Source organism: Pseudoliparis swirei, chromosome 6 (genome assembly GCF_029220125.1).
Source record: "Pseudoliparis swirei isolate HS2019 ecotype Mariana Trench chromosome 6, NWPU_hadal_v1, whole genome shotgun sequence".
NCBI lineage: Eukaryota > Metazoa > Chordata > Actinopteri > Perciformes > Liparidae > Pseudoliparis > Pseudoliparis swirei.
Window position 1 is genome coordinate 12,858,070 of NC_079393.1, and position 20,105 is coordinate 12,878,174.

Sequence of the window (20,105 nt, forward strand, 5' to 3'; positions counted from 1 at the left end):
TACAGTTTCTCAGATTTCATTAACATAAAATGATATGTCGCCTTCAAGATCTGCCTCATTTCTTTTCCACTGAAATTCATTCAGCTGCCACACACAAAGCATTTGCCTTCACATGGCCTTCATACCACTTGTGACCAAATTGCTTTGATGTAGAACCGATTTAGTTCATTATTTAACTTGTCTAATGCATACTCGCTATCTGCCTCTTGCTGAAGGTATTTTTACTGTTACACCACCGTTGTTCTTTTTGCATTAGATAGCCATCATTTGCACACTTTCACCAAAATGCACTGCCCTGGTCCCTTCAATGGCATGTATCGATCGCAGTTGTGTTTCAGTGAAGGACATTGATTATTCCTTGCAGGACACCCTGATGAATCTGGCCAAAGCAGTGGCCAATGCAGCTGCTATGTTAGTCCTGAAGGCCAAGAACGTGGCCCAGGTGGCCGAAGACACCATATTGCAGAACCGGGTGATCGCAGCTGCCACTCAGTGTGCTCTGTCCACCTCTCAGCTGGTGGCCTGCACCAAGGTACTGATTTTAAAACGTGTCCATCTCTGTAGCCAAGTAGATGAAGGCTATGCCAAAAGATCTCAAAAATGATCTTTCTTTTTTTTATATTGTCTGTCACTGTTTTATGTTGTATTGTCTGAAACTTTGTGTAATGTGCTACTGCTGCTGTCTTTGCCAGGAGACTCTTGTAAAGGAGATTTTATAATCTCAATCATGCATTTCCTGGTTAAATAAATTAAAATTAAAAAAAAAATGTAATTTAAAAAAAAGGCAGGACATCCTCAAAGCAGTGTGTACGACAGTGGCCATTGCAGCGTTGTTACAGTTTACTATGAAGATGTGCTCAAATTCAACATGTATTTGTGCCATGTCTTGAACAAAATAACTGACTTATAAGAAGTAATATAACACAACTGAATAACACGTTACCTTTCCATTTTCTTAAGGCCTGAATTATCGTACCTTACCTTGACACAGTCCGTCTCATATCATAATAGTCTTCAACGCTTGTGATCGTCCTCCGTTCCTGCTAATGACTGTCTGGTGCAGGTGGTGAGCCCGACCATCAGCTCCCCCGTGTGTCAGGAGCAGCTTGTCGAGGCCGGAAAGCTAGTGGACCGCTCCGTGGAAACCTGCGTCAAGGCTTGCCGCTCGGCCAGCGACGACGGCGAGCTCCTGAAGCAAGTCGGGGCAGCGGCCGGCGTGGTGAGCCAGGCCCTCAGCGACCTGCTGCAGCACGTTCGCCACTACGCCAGCTGTGGAGAGCCCATTGGACGTTACGACCAGGCCACAGACACAATCATGAATGTGACGGAAAACATTTTCACTTCCATGGGCGATGCTGGTGAGTAGATACAGGTACTCAAGGCGAGAGAATGTTGTGGGTCACGTCCAGTTAATCGTCTCTTCAGTTTACTCACAAGGATGTACAGTATTGAAAGAAAAAAAAGAAATCAGTTGATCTTTAATGAGTGGGCTTACCTGCTTTCAATTGACTGTTGTTATGTGTTTTGGGTGCAGAAGAGGGCCGTGAGATATTTTCCACTTTTGTGTCCATATTGAGTGATCTAAAATCCTGTGAAACGTTGTCAAAGCTCAGGCTTTTGTTATGGTTTGAGCCATAAAGCTAGAGAAATTCCAAACCCAGACAATTCTCAAGGGGTTGTAAGAAACATGTCATCCAAAACCACTACAAGGCTCTCAATCTGGTCTCAATCAACATCAGGCAGGCTTTGAAACTTAAAAGGAAACACATGAGGAAGGGCATTTTTGGAGGGACAAACTTTTGACTTTTCAATAAATCAACAAGAAAAAAATAGAATAATAATGATGAGTGATTGGTCTATTCTAGAGATACGGTATTGGTTGATTGCGAAAGCCATCGGATGTAGGTTGTGAGGCACTAAAATGTATTTTCTGGGTGAATTATTTCGAGCTGGAGGAAACGCAGCTTTTTATAGCAGATGTGTGGGGAGATGTTACATATTGCAAAAACTGATTTGTGTGCGAGAGGATGACTCACATTCAGCTACTTATAGAATTTAATGAAGCTGTAATTATGACTCTGTAAAACTAACATTTTCTTAGTGATGTACAAGGATTGGGTGACATGATAATATAAACCATACGTTATTATTCATTTGTCAAGGCAATCCATCATACCGTTTCCTTTTTAAATGATTATCCCTTTTAATATCTCTGGTTATATTACACTCCGTGTACAGGATTTAGTTTAGCAACAATTACATATATATAGTGCATCTTAATATTTGTATTCAAGTCGCCTGATTAGTCAAAAACAGGCTTTTCCTTTGGTCATTTTACCTCTTCAGCCTTAACAGAATATCCACAAAATATAATGGCTAAATGGATAATGACAACTTTGAAATGTTAACATTACTTTCAAAAAGCCTCATTGAAAAACATCAAATGATTCTATCCAGTAAAAGCTGAATTCCATCTGTAATATATGGGCTTGTATTTGTGCTGCTCTCCTCGTTGTGTCTGCCCTCATGTACTTCTTTACTGTGTATGTGAACAGGTGAGATGGTGCGTCAGGCTCGGGTGTTGGCCCAGGCCACCTCTGACTTGGTCAATGCCATGAGATCTGATGCAGAGGCAGAAGTTGATGTCGATAACTCTAAGAAACTGCTGGCTGCAGCCAAACTTCTGGCTGATGCCACAGCTCGGATGGTGGAGGCAGCTAAGGTAACAGTGTTTAACTAGTATGTCATTTACAAAAATACCATAACTTGAAAATCAAATGTATTTGCTTTCTGTCATGATATCGTTACTTTTTCTGTCGTTTGATTAGTGCTTTATAGCTAAAACAGAAGAGTTGATAGTTTAGCCATATACTGAATGCATGCAAATATGTACTGAGCTTTCATTTGATAGAATACACATTTTGTCTTTATTGTATGCACGTCTTTAGCTACCAGCATCATTTCACATTCAAAATGAAAGAGTCCAGTATCCGTGGCTCTTAATGAGCCCCTGGCACAGTCGATCTGGATGCTATCAGTGCGAAATACCCAGATAATCGAAACGCTGCCACTGGCACATTAGATGTTTTTGATCTGTGTCTCATTAATAATTATATCACTGCCATTATCAAAGAGGAAGTGGGAATCTGGCACTGACGGTTTCCTTGGAAACTGCCAGAAGCAGATGGAGCTAAATGCTCATTTGCATCTATTGCACAATGATTGTGGCCAGAGCTGTTACACTCATTGCTGAGGTCTGAATAGCTTTTGTTAGATGGTGTATTGGATGTGTCATTGTCATGTGTTTATGTGCTCTTAGGGGGCGGCTGCTTACCCAGACAATGAGGACCAGCAGCAGAGGCTTCGGGAGGCAGCTGAAGGGCTTCGCGTAGCCACTAATGCTGCAGCTCAGAACGCAATCAAGAAAAAGCTGGTCAACAGGCTGGAGGTGAGTCTTCAGAGTCGAGGTGTTCTCATCTATGTGATGTTTGACCTTGATTCAAACCCAACACTGCTCCTCGTTTCTCCATGGCAACAAAGATGTCACATACATATCCCTTTCCCACATTTGTTCCTCTCTTTAGTGTAAATATATTAGAAATAAATGGAGAGTTTATACATTCTGCAAAAAGTAAACGTATGCCAATACCGATAATTAAATCCCAAATGTGGCCCATTCAGTATATTTGTCTGTGTCATTATTACAAAATGTTCCCGTCGCAATGAACTATAAATCCCATTAGTATACCCCTTCCCCCCCAATGCACCCAATGTTCAATTTCCTAGGCACATAAACTATGCATTGCCCAGGGCTGCTATTAGACAAACATCTCAGTCCGCCTCCTTGAATCAGATGGTCACAGTAATGGTGCCAATGGTCGCCTCCATCAAGGAACATGTGACCAAAGTGTCATTAATCTGCAAGTAGGCGTGTAACAATTATCACAGTCACCCCTTAAAACCCCATTAAACCTACCTGTTGTCTCCTGACAGACTGTCATCCAGCTGCTGTGCAGATGTGCACATGCTTTGGGTAGAAAATACTACTCCTACCTAGCATGTCAGGTCTACATGTCTTGTCAGTATAATGATTTCATGTATTCCGGCTCTCTTTTATCATCTTTGCCTCCTCGTCGACTAAACAAGGAATGTGTTCTCCCTCTGTTTTCAATCTTGTCATCAGTCCAAAACTTGTCTTGTGTCGATGAATAAATGTGAGATAAGCAATGTGTTTGTAGTGCTTTCATTTTGGAAGCATTGCAAGGGGAAAGAAATGCTGAACATCCCATGTAATCGAGATTGCGCACTGTTAAAATGAATGTTACTGTCGGCCAGGCGCCACTCTCTTGCTTCAGCTGAAACGATTTCCATTCGTATCATGTGAACAGGTAGCCGCGAAGCAGGCAGCGGCTGCAGCCACTCAGACCATTGCAGCTGCCCAGAATGCTGCTGCTTCCAACAAAAATACCATCTCCCACCAACAGCTAGTACACAGCTGCAAGGTATGATCATGAGCTCTTGTTACTGATGTATTTTTTTTTTAAATCATATGCAGCTCTTTCAATCATGATGATGAGGCTATGAAGCATACATGATTGGTGTGTTTCAATGCAGGCAGTAGCAGATAGCATTCCCCAGTTGGTGCAGGGGATGAGGAGCAGCCAGGCTCAGCCCGAGGAGCTCGGTGCTCAGCTAACCCTCATCATGGCCAGCCAGACCTTCTTACAGGTGAGGCCTACGATCATGACGCAGTCAGCTACAGTCCCACTCTCTGTCATTAGATACACACGGACAAATAAAAATGTTTCGTGCTTACGAAGTGTTGTTGTTTTTCTGTCACCGTGGCTCAGCCTGGCAGTAAGATGGTGACGTCTGCAAAGTCGGCAGTTCCCACAGTGGCGGATCAGGCTGCTGCTATGCAACTGGGACAGTGTGTCAAAAACTTGGCTACCTGCCTTGCTGAGCTCAGGACGGCAACCCTGAAGGTATCTAACGCCGTACAGGAAATGTGTTGCTATCAATTGTTTGTTGTAAGGCTGCACTTTGGTAAGCCCAGTTATTTGATCTCATTTAGAGATACCAAGCACAGCATATAGGCCAGCATCCTGTCTGCGCTGCATAATGGATGAGTGCTCGTGTGTAACATTTACTGTATGTATGTGTGTGTGTGTGTGTGTGTGTGTGTGTGTGTGTGTGTGGTTTAAAGGCCCATGAAGCCTGTGGTCCACTGGAGATCGATTCAGCCCTCAAAACTGTACAAACACTGAAGAGTGAGCTTCAGGATGCGAAGATGTCCGTCATTGATGGCCAGCTCAAACCTCTTCCTGGGGAGTCGGTCGGTACATTACAGTAGATACATCTGCTTTGAAGTTCAATTGTCATACTTACACAATGAGACCACATGAATGAAATTGTTTATTTGTCGGTTCTTTTGCTCCCATAGCTGGAGAAATGTGCTCAGGATTTAGGAAGTACGTCTAAGGCTGTGGGCTCTTCCATGGCCCAGTTGCTGACATGTGCTGCACAGGGAAATGAACGTTATACAGGTAAGAGAATGCATTTTTGTACACAGTATCGGGAGCTTAGGTAGTTGTTTAAAGTGTTTATATTGCCAGAATGGATAGATATAATAAATATATGGGGATTACTGGCTTTACATTTAAATTTTAAAAAATTGTTTCCCTACATCATGCCAAGTGGTACTGTGAGGATAAAGCAGGCAGGACAAATTATGACTCCTATATTTGTGCTATTGCCTTAAACTGAGCCCAATGGTTTGGCTTTTTTGTCGTCAATTCTGGACCAATTGAGGATCTCAGGGGAGGAGAGATGAAGACGGATAGAGAGAAGAATGTCTCACAATGAGCGCTCCCCCTAGCACTTCATGCTGTGGCCCACGGTGCTGCTCACTTCTCATTAATCTTATTTTCACTAGATTTAACATTCCATGCAATTGGCTCCACATGGCTGGTTGATGCAATTTGATGCTTTTCTTCTCGGCTCTGTTGAGAATAAGTTAAGGACACCTCCCATGTGGAGCCATATTTAGTATATTAACAATGAGGCTATGCCAGCATTGCCGTTTGCTCTCAGTGTGGTACGGCTAGCCCCTGCCAGCTGATTTTCTCAATGCATTTAAAATTACATTAAAGACAGGAAATGCACATACAACTCAGTTTGCATTGCTTAAACAGGACTGCTGCAAAGTAAAACTAATAAGAATGAAATGTATGTTTCGTAAAAAGTCAATTTCGATTTGTACAGAAGTGTTGTTACTTACTCCCACTGTATTCCCTGTATATCTGTTGAATATTACACATGTGTTACATGTTATGCATAGGATGGAGTCAGGCTGTATCTTCACTTTCTAGTACTTACTGATACTGTTAATACACTGATTTGTTTTGCTTCATGATATTTCTCCCATCTTAGTTCCTACATTCAAAATGACAGTCATTTCGATATGGTTGTTCGCAGGTGTGGCTGCCAGAGAAACAGCACAGGCTTTAAGGACATTGGCTCAAGCAGCCAGAGGTGTGTCAGCCAGCACCAAGGAGCCTCAGGCAGCAGCTGCGATGCTGGACTCAGCCCAGTGTGTCATGGAGGGCTCGGCCATGCTGATCCATGAAGCCCATCAGGCCCTGGTTCATCCAGGAGATGCTGAGAGTCAGCAGAGACTGGCACAGGTAATATAGCTCCCAGTAATGTGTATGATATTCATGTAGCAATCGTATTGATCCTCTCTCCCTCTCCAAATGCTGATTTGTAAACATTTCTTTTCCATAACAATCATCCCCTCTAAGCGATGCTATTTTCTCTCCTGCCTGGTATTCCTCTCTCAGGAGTGCCAGAGGAAGACTGATCATTCTCCTGCAGCCCTTCGGGGGATAAACATATTGTTTGGCTGATATCTGTGACAGCAGCATAAATTAGTGACAGGGATTACTGTGCACCGCTGTGCGCCCAATTTACATTTGAGAGGTTTTCCCCTTATAGCTTCGCTCTAGGACTTTGTGTTGTGTATCACATTGTTAGAATGATGAAAAGGCAGTCCATCGACCGAGCGCTGTGCTGTGTTTCAGGTGGCCAAAGCAGTGTCGCACTCCCTGAATAATTGTGTGAATTGCCTGCCAGGCCAGAAAGATGTTGACATGGCCCTCCGAAGCATTGGCGAGGCCAGCAAGAAACTGCTGGTGGACATTGTGAGTCCCATCTCACCTTTTCTTGACATTCAGTGGATTTGCACTTTCACAAAAACACCTGTACTGCACAAAATGAAGTAAACGGGTTATTTCCCTCTGACTTCTGCAGTGTGCTCGAATTGATGCTTGTCTTGTCTTTGAAGCTCCCTCCCTGCAGTAAGGCATTCCAGGAGGCCCAGAGTGATCTGAACCACACAGCAGCTGAACTCAACCACTCTGCAGGCGAGGTCGTCCACTCCTCCCGTGGATCGAGTAACCAGCTGGCGGCGGCCTCAGGGAAGTTCAGCCAAGACTTTGATGAGTTCCTGGATGCTGGCATTGAGATGGCAGGACACACCCAAGTAGGTTTCATGATCATACCACCCCACCCCCTGCACACGCCATTGAAACAGTTCAATGGTGAGCCGCTGTCGGCAGGATTTTACACACGGAAAGGAGCGCTCAATCCCTGATGGACAAATGCAAAAAAACGTAATTGCTGAGGGGCCAATCTCATAGCTTTGTGTCACTATGTCCTCGGCTGTTAAAGTAATTTGTTAATTAGACCTGCTCATCTAAAAATAATCAATAATAGTCGGATGTAATGAGATCTTGTGATGTTCTTGTTCTGGTTATTTTGCTCATTAATTTTGAACGATCATCTGGGATTGGAGTTGATGTAGCATGACACCCATCTTTAATCAGGCTCAGCTGAGTGAGGAAACAGGATAGAGATGGTTGAGAGTCTTCAATGCATTCTTTACAATACTTTTGACAGCTGTTGCCAATACAGTGAATACTCAAAATCCATCTTAAAAATCCCCTATGTTTCTTTTTCCTTCCTTATGCAGAGCAAGGACGACCAGATCCAAGTCATTGGTAATCTGAAGAACATCTCCATGGCGTCCAGTAAGCTGCTGCTGGCAGCCAAGTCTCTGTCAGTGGATCCAGGGGCAGCCAACGCTAAGAATCTTCTATCTGTGGCAGCAAGGTGCGATAAGCTGCAGGTGGCACCTGATATGAATCACACATTCTCTTTTCTCAGTGTTTCCAAGTTAACTGAGCCATTTAGTCCAAAATATGAATCTCTGTCCAGATTTTAGTTTTTTGCAAGTTACTTAGATATCCAAAAAACTGTCCCTGCTGTATCTGTGTGCCACTCCCAAGCTGTCTCTGCTAGGCAGTGCGAGAGGAAGTATGGAGAGAGAAGCCAACACCTGATCCCGTAGAGCTTTGGGCCTGACTAACTCCTCTCTGTCTAATTAGGAAGATGGAAGCATTGGCTCGGGCCTGTCGGTGCTCAGCAAAGCTGAACACAAACTCAACACAATCTCAGCCCTCCAGTTTTAGCCAATCACATCTGAGAGGCCAGCAGTGCCATGCTTGAATAGAAGAGCTTAAAGCATCATGTCTGCGGGAAGCCATGCTGTGTGTGCATGCAGGGGACAGCTGTGAGAGCTAAACAGCCTGTGTGGCTGCCTGTGTGTTTCAGGGCAGTGACGGAGAGTATTAACCAGCTGATCACGATCTGCACGCAGCAAGCAGCAGGACAAAAGGAGTGTGACAATGCCCTGAGGGAGTTGGAGGTGACCGTCCTCGCATACACTGGACCACACACAGACTTTCCCTGTCTTCAGGCTGGTATTCTGTTGCCTGTACATGCCTGTCTGTTTTAATCAGGGAGAGTGGAGGTCTTTTTCACCCTTTCCTTCCATCTGTTATCGTTACTCTCATAGAGCCGTTAACTTTACATGGACAATAAGATCATAAGTGTCGTAAGTGCATTAGCGACACTAGTAGAACCAGAAATGTTTTGCATACTGAAGCCTACATTCACTTATGCTCAAGTAACTGAACATGTTAATACGGCTGTGCCTTTGAAAAGCTTGATTATCATTACTTATCACGGCAGTATGTATCAATCAGCTTGAATTCCATTTATAGGGTTTCCTTTCTCGAAATGAAGTGTCCATTGTAGTGTCAGTTCCTACCATCTGTCTGTACAGGCTGTCAGAGGTCTCCTAAATAATCCCAACGAGCCTGTCAACGAACTCTCCTATTTTGAATGCATCGAGAGTGTCATGGAGAATTCAAAGGTACAGGCTTTTTAAATAATTGTATTGACTATATACTTAAACTATCAGAGATATTTCACTTGGTAGGCAGCAGATAATTTAATTTGTACATGTTTTCTCTTTCTGCATGCCTCAGGTCCTAGGAGAGTCGATGGCAGGTATTTCACAGCACTGTAAGACGGGCGATGTGCTGGCCTTCGGGGAGAGCGTGGGCGTGGCGTCCAAAGCTCTGTGTGGGCTCACGGAGGCTGGAGGACAGGTGAGGTCATAGCATGGGGCTAACTCCTCACTCTGAGCTATCGGGCTTCTGCTTTGGTCTTACTTGTTTTTTGGTTATTGCTTGCAGCATTTTTGTAAGCTTTCTACTGCCTTTAAAAGAACACATGAAAAGAAATGCAAACATCTTGTGGACCAGGTGGAATCCATTTTTAAAGCATTTAAACCTTAGCAGGACAGTTGGCCACAACATGCAGTTGCCTTGTCTGGAAAAGGGCACCCTCTGACAGATCGTTTGTTCCCTCTGAACAAAGCGTATGCACAATATAAATCTATGTAGGGATCTATTCATGTATTCATATACTTGACTGTGTGTGTGGAGTGTCTGCGACAACTAGTGACGCATTGATACATTCAAGATTCAAGATTCAAGATGGTGCAGTGAAATGAAAGTGGCAATGCTCAGCAGGAATGTGCAGCAACAAGTACACACTATTTACAAATAAAAACAACACAATATTTACAGTAAGTGTGTGTGTGTGTGTGTGTGTGTGTGCCTAAGAGGGGCAGTGTGTGGGTCTATGGGGGGGTGGGGTCGTGGTCGAGTTCACAATCCTGATGGCCTGATCAGTCTCTCTGTTCTTGCAGCGTGACCACGGAGTCGCCTGCCTGACCGCAGCAGCTGAAACAGTCTGTTGGTGGGGTGGTGAGGATCCTTCATGCTCCTGGCGGCTCTGGTTCTGCACCTCCTGGTGTACAAGTCCTGCAGGGTGGGAGTGTAGTTCCAATAGTGCGCTCAGCCGCGCGCACTCTCTCTGAGCCTTCTTCCTGTCCTGGGCAGTTGCGTGCAAACCAGGCTGTGATGCTTCCTGTCAGGACGCTCTCTACAGCTCCAGAGTAGAAGGGAAAAGATCCTCTGGAAACTTTATTAAATTTCTGCTGCCTGAGGTGGCGTGCGCCTGCTTTGCTTCACCAGAGTGTCTGTGTCTGTGTGTGTTGTCCACGGATCATGTGGACTGTGGACTCCCATATATTTATATCCCCCTCTCCACAGTAGTCCCGTAAACCCAGTGGTGAGTACGTCCTCTGTTGTTGTACCTCCTAAAGTATCAGCAACTTCCTCCAGGTAGGCCTTCTCGCCTCGTTGTCGGATCAGGCAGTCATGTGTGTACAGGAGGGGCTGAGGGGGGCAACCCTGGGGGGGGGGGTCTGTTCAGGGGGTGGGAGGTTGGAGTGCCCACCCCTGACCACCTGTGGCCTGGCGGTCAGGAAGTCCAGGATCAAGCACACAGGGGGTGGAACAGCAGTCTCACATAGCCCCCTCTGGCTGTCCAGATGAGAGATCTGTTTGGGCGATAAGCAAACTGCAGCGGTCCATTATCAGCCTCTCAAAGCATTTCCACCCACGAGGTGAGGGGCGGTCGGGTAGTCAGTCATTCATACATGCTGCATTCTCATCACAGGGACAATAGTGGATCTCTTGAAGCAGGCGGGGACCCTAGCTGGTTAGCACAGGTCTTCAGTACTCGCCCAGATATGCCATCTAAATGAGTTCAGGTCGTCCGCTAGGGATGCGTCGGCACACACCATGCGTTGGGGTCTGCTCTGTGGTTGTGTGATAGTCTAGCCCCTGCCATAGGCGCCAGTGTCGCGCTGCTCCATCTGTGATTCCACTCTGTCTGGTACTCCTTTTTGCGTCCTCACCGCCCTCCTCCTGCCTTGTACTCGTCCATGTTGCGGGATACAAGACCGGAGGAGTTATAGGCAGCAGCACGGGTTCACACACGGATGGATCCATCAACCCACGGCTTTTGGTTGGGAAAGTCCTAACTTTTACCGTGGGACGATGGTGTCCGTTTAAGCGCTATATGGAGCTCATTGCTACTCTTCCAAACTCGCTTCACTGGAACTGGATTGGATCATGTCCCAGTCGACGATACTCAGAGCGCCCTGTACCACCGCATTACGCTCGTCACACTACCGCTTCCTTTGTTTTCCTTTGTTTATCCGAAAAAGCAAAAATGGCGGTCTGGTCCTGATTTCGAGAGAGAGGAGAGAGAGCCTCTTCTCTCTTGAATGGCGCAGGTGGTGTCCAACGTTCTCTTTTCCTCTGGTACACACGTGCTGCTGGCATGACTTTTGACTTTTTTTTTTTTTTTTTGTTTAAAGTCCAAGCCACCACCACAGCCGCGTCGGGGATACTTGTTCTGATGCCGACACACACATCATGTAGGTCCGTCTACGTGGCCGGGTGTGTCCCAGGTGGTGGATGTGGCTGTGATGATGACGATGACCGAGCTGGAAGAAGGGGAAGATGGTATGCATGAGATCGATCGAGATGTTCCAGGTTCGCGAGCAGGGAACGAAAGAGTCTTAATGTCTTGGGGGTCACACCACATGTTGTTGTTTGAAACAAAGCCCTCCACCCTTAGATTTATTTACAGACCGTTCTGTCTCTGGCTGAAAAAAGAGAAGAAGGACTTGTGGGGCATATGACTCCCCGGCACCAGCGCGGTCAGCTAAGTTCAGACAAAAAAAAATGATGTTACAATCCATGTCCGGTTGAATCTGATCCTTGCCTAAAATCATACTGGACGTTAGCAAGAAGGATGCTGGGCAAAAGGTGGGTGGTTGAACTCTCAGTCTGTTCCGAATCCGCCCGCGTTTCTCGATTTTCGCCGTCGTCGTAGGTAGCCACTGTTTGTTGTGTTGTTCGCTCGCACGCTCTCTCTCTCGCCACGCTTGAATATAACTCTGTTGTTCTTTTCTGCCCTTTAGGCCTCTTATCTTGTAGGTGTGTCTGATCCCAATAGTCAGTCAGGCCACGAGGGGCTGGTGGATCCCATCCAGTTTGCAAAGGCCCACCAGGCAATACAGATGGCTTGTTATAACCTAGTAGACCCAGCTAGTAGTCCTTCACAGGTAAGAAGGTCCATGTGGGGCTTTAAAACATGACGGAGCCATTCCCTGCCTTATGGAGACTGCACTATGTAGATCTCTAGTGACTGTTGATCAAGAGGCTCATTAAGTTTGAAAAACTTTTTATTTACCTGAATGTCATACCTTATTTTCTCTCCACACACTCACCGGAATAGCTCATTTAAAACTCTGCTTCCTATTTGTTGATGTTTCTTTGTTCGTCAGATCTTGTCTGCAGCAACAATTGTAGCCAAGCACACCTCAGCTCTGTGTAACGCCTGCCGCCTGGCTTCTTCTAAAACCTCCAACCCTGTGGCGAGGAGACAGTTTGTCCAGTCCGCCAAAGAGGTGGCCAACACCACAGCCAACCTTGTCAAAACCATCAAGGTCAACTCTCCAACCGATCAAAACGTTGAGTGTAAATTTGTTACAGTATGATTTCGTCCCGTGAGAAGCGTGTATAAATGTGTGTATAATTCCGCCGCTTACAAAAATATGACTCAACTGAGCAAATATTCAATCTGGTGTTGTCTTGTTTCAGGCCTCAGATGGGGATTTTTCAGAAGACAACAGAAACAGATGCCGTGTTGCTACAACCCCACTCCTCGAGGCTGTAGAAAACTTGTCGACCTTTGCCAACAACCCTGAGTTTGCGAGCATCCCGGCGCAAATCAGCTATGAGGTATTCATCCATTGTTATGTTTGTTTGTAACCCCCTCTTGAGAAAGTTATTTCTCATTCTTTCCACAGTTCCTCATTATTTAGCTGAATGAAAATGAATGGCAATAAAAACATCCTATTAGTCATGTTTTCCGACACATCCTACAGAGGATCCTGAAGCTTCTCTTTGAGAGGTTTCCTGAATATGTTTGTGACACAACGGACACTTTTATATGAGCCAACACTGGGAACAAATATATATCTGGGTTTGTACAGCGAACATGGGGGGAATTGGATTGAGGTCCGATTTTAGTTTTTCTTTTAATGTCAAGAAAAGATTGGAGAAAAGGGATTTTTTTTTTCAATCTGAGCGGAGCAGTTCTCGCACAGTCCTCTAAAAGCTTTATGGCTGTAATCTGTTGAACGGCACTCTTTCTCAGCACAGCTGCTCTAATCTTCAGCTTGTTAATCTAATTGTCGAGGGAGGCTTTGGCTCGGATCATAAAGACCGAAGGTGTTTCTCCCGGCATCTGTGTAAAGCTGTCTTTCTAATCTCATCCCTCTCTTTGATTGCCCCTTTGATCTCTTCAAGATAGTCAAGGAATATTAACAACTCTGTCATAGCAATGTGTCTAGCTCTTTTCTGTTGAGAGGCTACCTGGGCTGTTGTTTCTCATTTCCACAGGGTTCAGCCGCTCAGGAGCCTATTGTGCGTTCAGCCCGCTCCATGCTCGATAGCTCCACTTACCTCTTAGAAACAGCCCGCTCGCTGGTCCTCAACCCCAAAGATCCTCCTACGTGGTCCATTCTGGCCGGGCACTCCAGAACAATCTCGGACTCCATCAAGAGTCTCATCACCTCCATCAGGTTGGTATCAGGATTATCAAAAGTAGATAGTCAAAAGTTTATCATGTTTTGCTCTGTTAGAGGAATACATTTTTGACTGAAGCCAGAGGGCTTACTTATCCTATGACATCAGCTAAACAATACATTGTTGTGTAGTTGTGAATATCTGTTGAAATTCCCGCTGCCATTTAATAGATTAGAGAACACTAGATATATCTGCAACACATTTTTACATAGTTCCTCACACACCTATCTTCCTCATCACCCTCCAGATCAGATGGCTGCCTGGTGACCTCATGGGGAGACAACACTCCCAACAAAATCCCCATAAAACCACAACTTGTTTATTTTACATTTAATTAAACAAACAAGATATAGCAGGTTACTTTAGGTTTCTTTAACCTTTAAGCTGTCCCTCTGCTTCTATAGTGTATGCTGCGCTCAACTAATCGGCTGCTGTAGCTTTATTTAAAGTACATTTTGTTTTCTAACTCGTCAGAAAATTGGGAAAGAAATAGTTCTCAACATTTCTAAATATTGTATTTTTTCTCCATTATTTGTATTGTTAAATGTATTCTATTTTATGGCACAATAATGAATGTGTTCTTCAACATGTCTGATGCTAGGGACAAGGCCCCAGGACAGAGGGAGTGTGATTACTCCATTGATAACATCAATAAGTGTATCCGGGACATTGATCAAGCTTCCCTAGCTGCAGTTGGGCAGACATTGCCCTGCAGAGATGATATCTCCATGGAAGTGAGTTCAAGTACCCCATCAGCTCTCTCTTGTCCGAGAGAAAGAACTTAATTGTATCTAGAGTCTTTCTGTTGTGGCTTGTACTGTAATTATCTGCCGTTGTAACTCTCCAGGCACTTCAGGAGCAGCTAACATCTTCCGTGCAAGAGATTGGGCATCTGATTGATCCCGTCTCCACAACGGCCCGAGGGGAAGCTGCACAACTCGGACACAAGGTGCTGCTCTGACCATATATCTCTCTTGATTTAGAAAGGGGAAAAACAATTCTGTCTGTTTTCTATCTCGTGATCCAACCCTTCCTCAGACGTCTCTTTTCATCACTCTACATCACTCGTTTTCGCAGGTGACCCAGCTGGCAAGGTACTTCGACCCACTCATTGTGGCATCGGTGGGCTTGGCCTCGAAGCTGCACGACCACCAGCAGCAGATGACCATCCTAGACCAGAGCAAGACCCTGTCGGAGTCTGCCCTGCAGATGCTCTATGCTGCCAAGGAAGGCGGGGGAAACCCAAAGGTACCAAGCAGTTCATATAGCTGCAATGTGTTTACCATGACCACGACCGTCAGGGTGACCTGAGATATTAAGCTACATTTCAGCAGGTCAAGACAGTAATGCGGTCGTGTTTTTTTCAGGGTTCATGGGGATCGTGAAAAACTTCTGCTTCAAGAATTACTGGTGTATAGCATGTTAACTTTATTCCATCTGAGTTTAAATTGTAAGAACATATTGTGAAAGTCCTCACAGCAGCATGAGTCCAGCCTGTCGAAGTGTCCTCTCGTGAGACACCAGCTGGAGGGACACTGGAGGTGTTGTCAAGCTGACAGAGATTTCCTTCTGGCGAGACCGAGAGAGTGTCTCAGAACCGTTAATCCGCCGACTTTGTCCTCAGGCGTGCCACACCCACGATGCCATCTCCGAAGCAGCCCAGCTGATGAAGGAGGCCGTGGACGACATCATGGTGACTTTGAATGAGGCAGCCAGTGAAGGGGGCATGGTCGGGGGCATGGTGGAGTCCATTGCTGAGGCCATGGGGAGGGTGAGTAAGGTTGCGTTTGTATTTTGAAAGAAAATGTATGCTAGTGGTGATAACATCTGATGAGAAGTCTGCTCAGATGGTTTTAAATGGATTTCAGGTTGACACTTCTTCCCCATCTTATTTGTCTGAAGGCAAAATGAGCCTGTCCTGAAAGAGTACCTCCTCTGTGAATGTGATCTTAGTCCAGTAGAGATGACACGTTTTAAATCCACAGCCCACTGGGGATGTTAGCTGTCACTCATCCTGCTCGGGGACATGTCACTACGCTGACGGCACAGTTAATAATTGACGATGGTTTTCTCATTTTTACACTTTGCCCAGATCTTATCCTTCATTTTTATTTGTATTCCATTGTTTTTATTTTACCCTCATCTTAAACATAGCAGAGCATCATTAAATCCTCATTAGCATGTATGAAGCGGACCCATTTTACAAAAATGCTAACATATAAAAGGTTTCTATGTTCTCACTAATGGCTTTTTAATTGTTACGAAATTTAAATAGTTATCCAATATTAGTATTGCCAGCATAGCTTGGTTTATCTTTGTAGTGGCCTGTAAATTAATCACCCAATGTTTGGACTATCCCCATCAATAATGTTCCTTCTAGATTAAGGCTACATGGTGCCAACGTAAAGTTATTAATACATTATTTTCAGCTGCAGATTATGGTTTATTGTAATGTGAGAAAAAAAATTCATTTATAGCCATCAAGTTTGTCGTAATAAATGTACTAAACCTTATATGTTTGGTCTATATACTGGATTTTGATACCAATATTAGCATTTGAGAGTTCAAAAATCAGATTTTTTTTAACGTAAGCACAAAACATTTACATGCAAAAGTATTTCTTCAAGAATTATGACCAAGATATGTTCTGAGCCATTTTTGTGTTGAGAAATACAATTCTGCTATAATAATATAAAGGAGACTGTTAATAAATCATATCTCGGGCATTTCTGCTGTGTAATTTCTTGCTACTTATCAGCCAACACATACAATAGTCTTGAGAATAGCTAATATTGGAGTATATATTATCCGTTTGGGATTAATATTGGGGCTATAGGTTGGTCTTTAGCCATCTTCCAAAAAATGAGAGGATCACAAAGTTAATGCAAGAGGGTCGATAAGTAATACATGCACGAAGAAAACAAGTCAATCAGAATTTGCAGGTGATTAATCAATACAATCCTTCACTTCATTATATGCTGACAACCTGGAAACAAAAGATAATATCTCTAATCTATCTATAAAGCATTAACTATATAATACAGAATGCAGAATAATATCATACAGGAATTCACAGCTTCTTTCAGAAGCTTTAAGACCAGTCAACTTATTGACAATTAATAGAATTATTAATTATCAATTTAAACCCTATACAGTATCCTTTGTTGTGAAGCGGTATCAAACTAAATTAATAGTCTTGCAAAAAGTAAATTTGGGTGCCGAGTGACACAGAGGATAGCTATGGACTAAGTACTATGGCTGAGTACTAATGGGCTGCTCCTCACAGATGGATGAAGGAACACCTCCTGAACCTGAGGGCTCCTTTGTGGACTACCAGACCACCATGGTGAAGTGCTCCAAAGCCATCGCCATCACTGCGCAGGAGATGGTGAGATATTCATGCCTGACTCTGTGTTTCTTATCGTATTTCCGATCTATAATGACAATATTTGTCAGTCAGGCCACAGAATAACACTAATCTTCCTCTGCCGATGATGTTGGTTCTGTCCGTCTCCAGATGACTAAGTCAATAACCTGTCCTGAAGAGCTTGGCGGCCTTGCCTCTCAGGTGACAGTGGACTACGGACAGCTAGCACACCAAGGACGCCTTGCTGCAGCCACCGCCAAGCCACAGGAGGTGAGAAGCCACGCTCTCTGTCCTATGGAGTACGTGGGGGAAATTTTATACATGAGGTTTAACACATCGAGCCCTAAATCCTTTTGCAATTCAGAACCTGAAATGTCAGATTGTAATATCAGCAGGTCTCTTTTTCACCAAAACATGCTCTCAGATGTATTCACTCACACTCTGATCAGAGCAGATGTGTGCTGTTCTTTGAAATGACGCCCCTTCCTCGAGGCTGCTCCCGACTTTGTGAGATCAAACAGAAATATACCCTTCGTGCGCTCAGCACCCACATAGTATATTCTTAAAGATTTTCTGTGTAGTCCAGAAGACAAAGATGTGTGGAAACATTGCACACATTATCAATATCTTGTATATAAAAGGCTGCTAGAAACCCTGCTGGTTACCATAGCGACATTGTGTCTCTACAAATCTAAAAGCCTATAGTGATTCTCTTAATGAAGTACCACCCACCCATGGTTCTCAGAAAAATAAATGTTTAGTGCCAGCATTCCCTCTCTGAGGATGCTTGAAATACTTTTTCATTAACCCTCGGGATAAGAGACAAACCAGTTTAGGACATGATCAGAATTGTTTAGTTCAGTGACACGAATGAGAAGATGGATGCTGTGTAAGTCAAGGCAATGGTTATGTTTTCAGGTTGGTTACCAGATAAAGACACGGGTGCAAGATCTGGGCCACGGCTGTATCTACATGGTGCAGAAAGCTGGAGCCCTGCAGCTCAGCCCCACTGACAGCTTTTCCAAAAGGGAGCTCATCGAGTGTGCCCGCGCAGTTACAGAGATGGTAAGCTATGTGGCTGAAACTGGTACTGCATCTATAACTCATGCATGAGGAAGCTTGTTGAGAGATATATCTATATATATATATATCTATATATATAGATAGATAGATATATAGATATATATATATATAAATTGATATATATATATATATTAATATATTTATATTTATATATGTGTGTTTGTGCCAACTGCAAGATTGAAGAATAAGTTCAAAAGTGAATACTTTATTAGTATACTAGATGACATGTATGATATGTATTCATAATTTGTTATTAGGTTTTAGCTTTAGCCTTAATGTTGAAGTAGTATAGCGTCAGAAGAATATAGGGTTAATGCATGTTATTTTAGGTGGTAATAGCTATTGCTTTACTGTATTATTGTAGCAGTCATGCAGGTCATGAGAGCGTGCTCTCCTCCCCACCCTCACACTGTGCAGTTAATGATAATATGAATGTCTTCCTGCTGTGAGCTAACCATGTTGCTCACACATTGGGATTTCTTTACACTTTGAGGCAAGGCTCATACCAAACGTGGATAATGTGTGGTCTCCTGTTTGCTGATGGGTGAAACCTGTGCCTCGTTGAAATGTACCTCTTAGGGCTTTCCTTTTATTTAGGAAGGATGGGCAGTCAGCGATCTACAAGGGAAATTTGTTTCTTGCAGTCAGGCTCATCGTCTTTAATGTCCCCCCAGCGTCCTCGTTAAATCCAGCTCATTCAGATCTTTCACTCTAAACATTTACAACCCCACTCACGTGATGTATACATGTTCTGTCAAAACTCTACAAAGAGGAAAAGCTGCTGGTTGATCATTAACAATGTACATGGTCCACAAAAACAGAGGTTATTTTTAGCAGATTTGTTTTTTCCTCTGCATATCTAATGCTATGTTTCACATGTTCCAGGTGTCCTTGGTACTGTCAGCACTGCAGGCGGGGAACAAAGGCACTCAGGCCTGTATCACGGCAGCCAGCGCTGTGTCTGGCATCATCGCTGACCTGGACACCACCATCATGTTCGCCTCAGCTGGAACACTGAGCCCTGAGAATGAGGAGTCTTTTGCAGACCACAGGTGCAAGGATCTTTTACAAGACATGTGTTAAAGGAAAATCTCTCATGAACAAAAAAGAAGATATCTGTGGAAGATGTTGAAAAAGGAATATATGATTCATAGGTATCATGAGCTCAGAGGGAATATCATTTAAGATGTCAGTTATTTTTATACTGTGACACCAGAGCTCCCTTTTTTCTTTGGATGACTCACTCAGTGGAGTTGGCCAATAAAACATTCAGATGCATTTCAAATAATTAAAGTAAATAAAAAATCCTCCTTAATGCATTCTGTTGAGAAAACAACAGCTTCGTTTCATATTGCTGGTTGTTGATTGTGTGACTTTGGAGCAGATTGTGACACAATGTGTCCCGTTCCTCAGGGAGAGCATCTTGAAGACAGCCAAAGCGCTGGTGGAAGACACCAAGCTGCTGGTGGCTGGAGCTGCGTCCAGCCAGGAGAAACTGTCCCAGGCTGCCCAGTCCTCAGTAAAGACCATCACCCAGCTCACTGAGGTGGTTAAACTGGGAGCGACCAGCATGGGCTCTGAGGACCCCGAGACGCAGGTGATGAAAATCTAAAACACATTTACACTAAATAATGCTGAGTTCAATGATGTTTCAGCCATATGTAGTCACAGTTATACGCCTTTCATTTCTAACAAAGCTCAGTTATTGCTTTTAACTCAGCTGAACAGGTCTT

At 44.1% G+C, this 20,105-nt stretch overlaps 1 protein-coding gene across 4 annotated transcripts in view; it reads left to right on the forward strand.

The window, feature by feature from the left end:
- LOC130194877 (talin-2-like) overlaps positions 1-20,105 on the forward strand; it is a 99,383-nt gene that overhangs the window by 66,998 nt on the left and 12,280 nt on the right. For 3 of the 4 annotated variants that reach the window (XM_056416084.1, XM_056416085.1, XM_056416087.1), the window contains exons 18-46: positions 365-532; positions 1,064-1,358; positions 2,556-2,722; positions 3,320-3,448; positions 4,389-4,502; positions 4,615-4,728; positions 4,851-4,985; positions 5,207-5,335; positions 5,444-5,546; positions 6,478-6,686; positions 7,083-7,202; positions 7,346-7,543; positions 8,033-8,172; positions 8,674-8,767; positions 9,188-9,277; positions 9,393-9,515; positions 12,251-12,394; positions 12,617-12,802; positions 12,933-13,073; positions 13,737-13,918; positions 14,524-14,656; positions 14,770-14,871; positions 15,000-15,170; positions 15,547-15,693; positions 17,209-17,310; positions 17,440-17,559; positions 18,208-18,354; positions 19,258-19,424; positions 19,786-19,969. In XM_056416084.1, coding sequence (XP_056272059.1) covers positions 365-532; positions 1,064-1,358; positions 2,556-2,722; positions 3,320-3,448; positions 4,389-4,502; positions 4,615-4,728; positions 4,851-4,985; positions 5,207-5,335; positions 5,444-5,546; positions 6,478-6,686; positions 7,083-7,202; positions 7,346-7,543; positions 8,033-8,172; positions 8,674-8,767; positions 9,188-9,277; positions 9,393-9,515; positions 12,251-12,394; positions 12,617-12,802; positions 12,933-13,073; positions 13,737-13,918; positions 14,524-14,656; positions 14,770-14,871; positions 15,000-15,170; positions 15,547-15,693; positions 17,209-17,310; positions 17,440-17,559; positions 18,208-18,354; positions 19,258-19,424; positions 19,786-19,969 — 4,254 coding nt within the window. The remainder of the gene's footprint in view (positions 1-364; positions 533-1,063; positions 1,359-2,555; positions 2,723-3,319; positions 3,449-4,388; positions 4,503-4,614; positions 4,729-4,850; positions 4,986-5,206; positions 5,336-5,443; positions 5,547-6,477; positions 6,687-7,082; positions 7,203-7,345; positions 7,544-8,032; positions 8,173-8,673; positions 8,768-9,187; positions 9,278-9,392; positions 9,516-12,250; positions 12,395-12,616; positions 12,803-12,932; positions 13,074-13,736; positions 13,919-14,523; positions 14,657-14,769; positions 14,872-14,999; positions 15,171-15,546; positions 15,694-17,208; positions 17,311-17,439; positions 17,560-18,207; positions 18,355-19,257; positions 19,425-19,785; positions 19,970-20,105) is intronic. The other variant, XM_056416086.1, reaches the window with a different exon arrangement.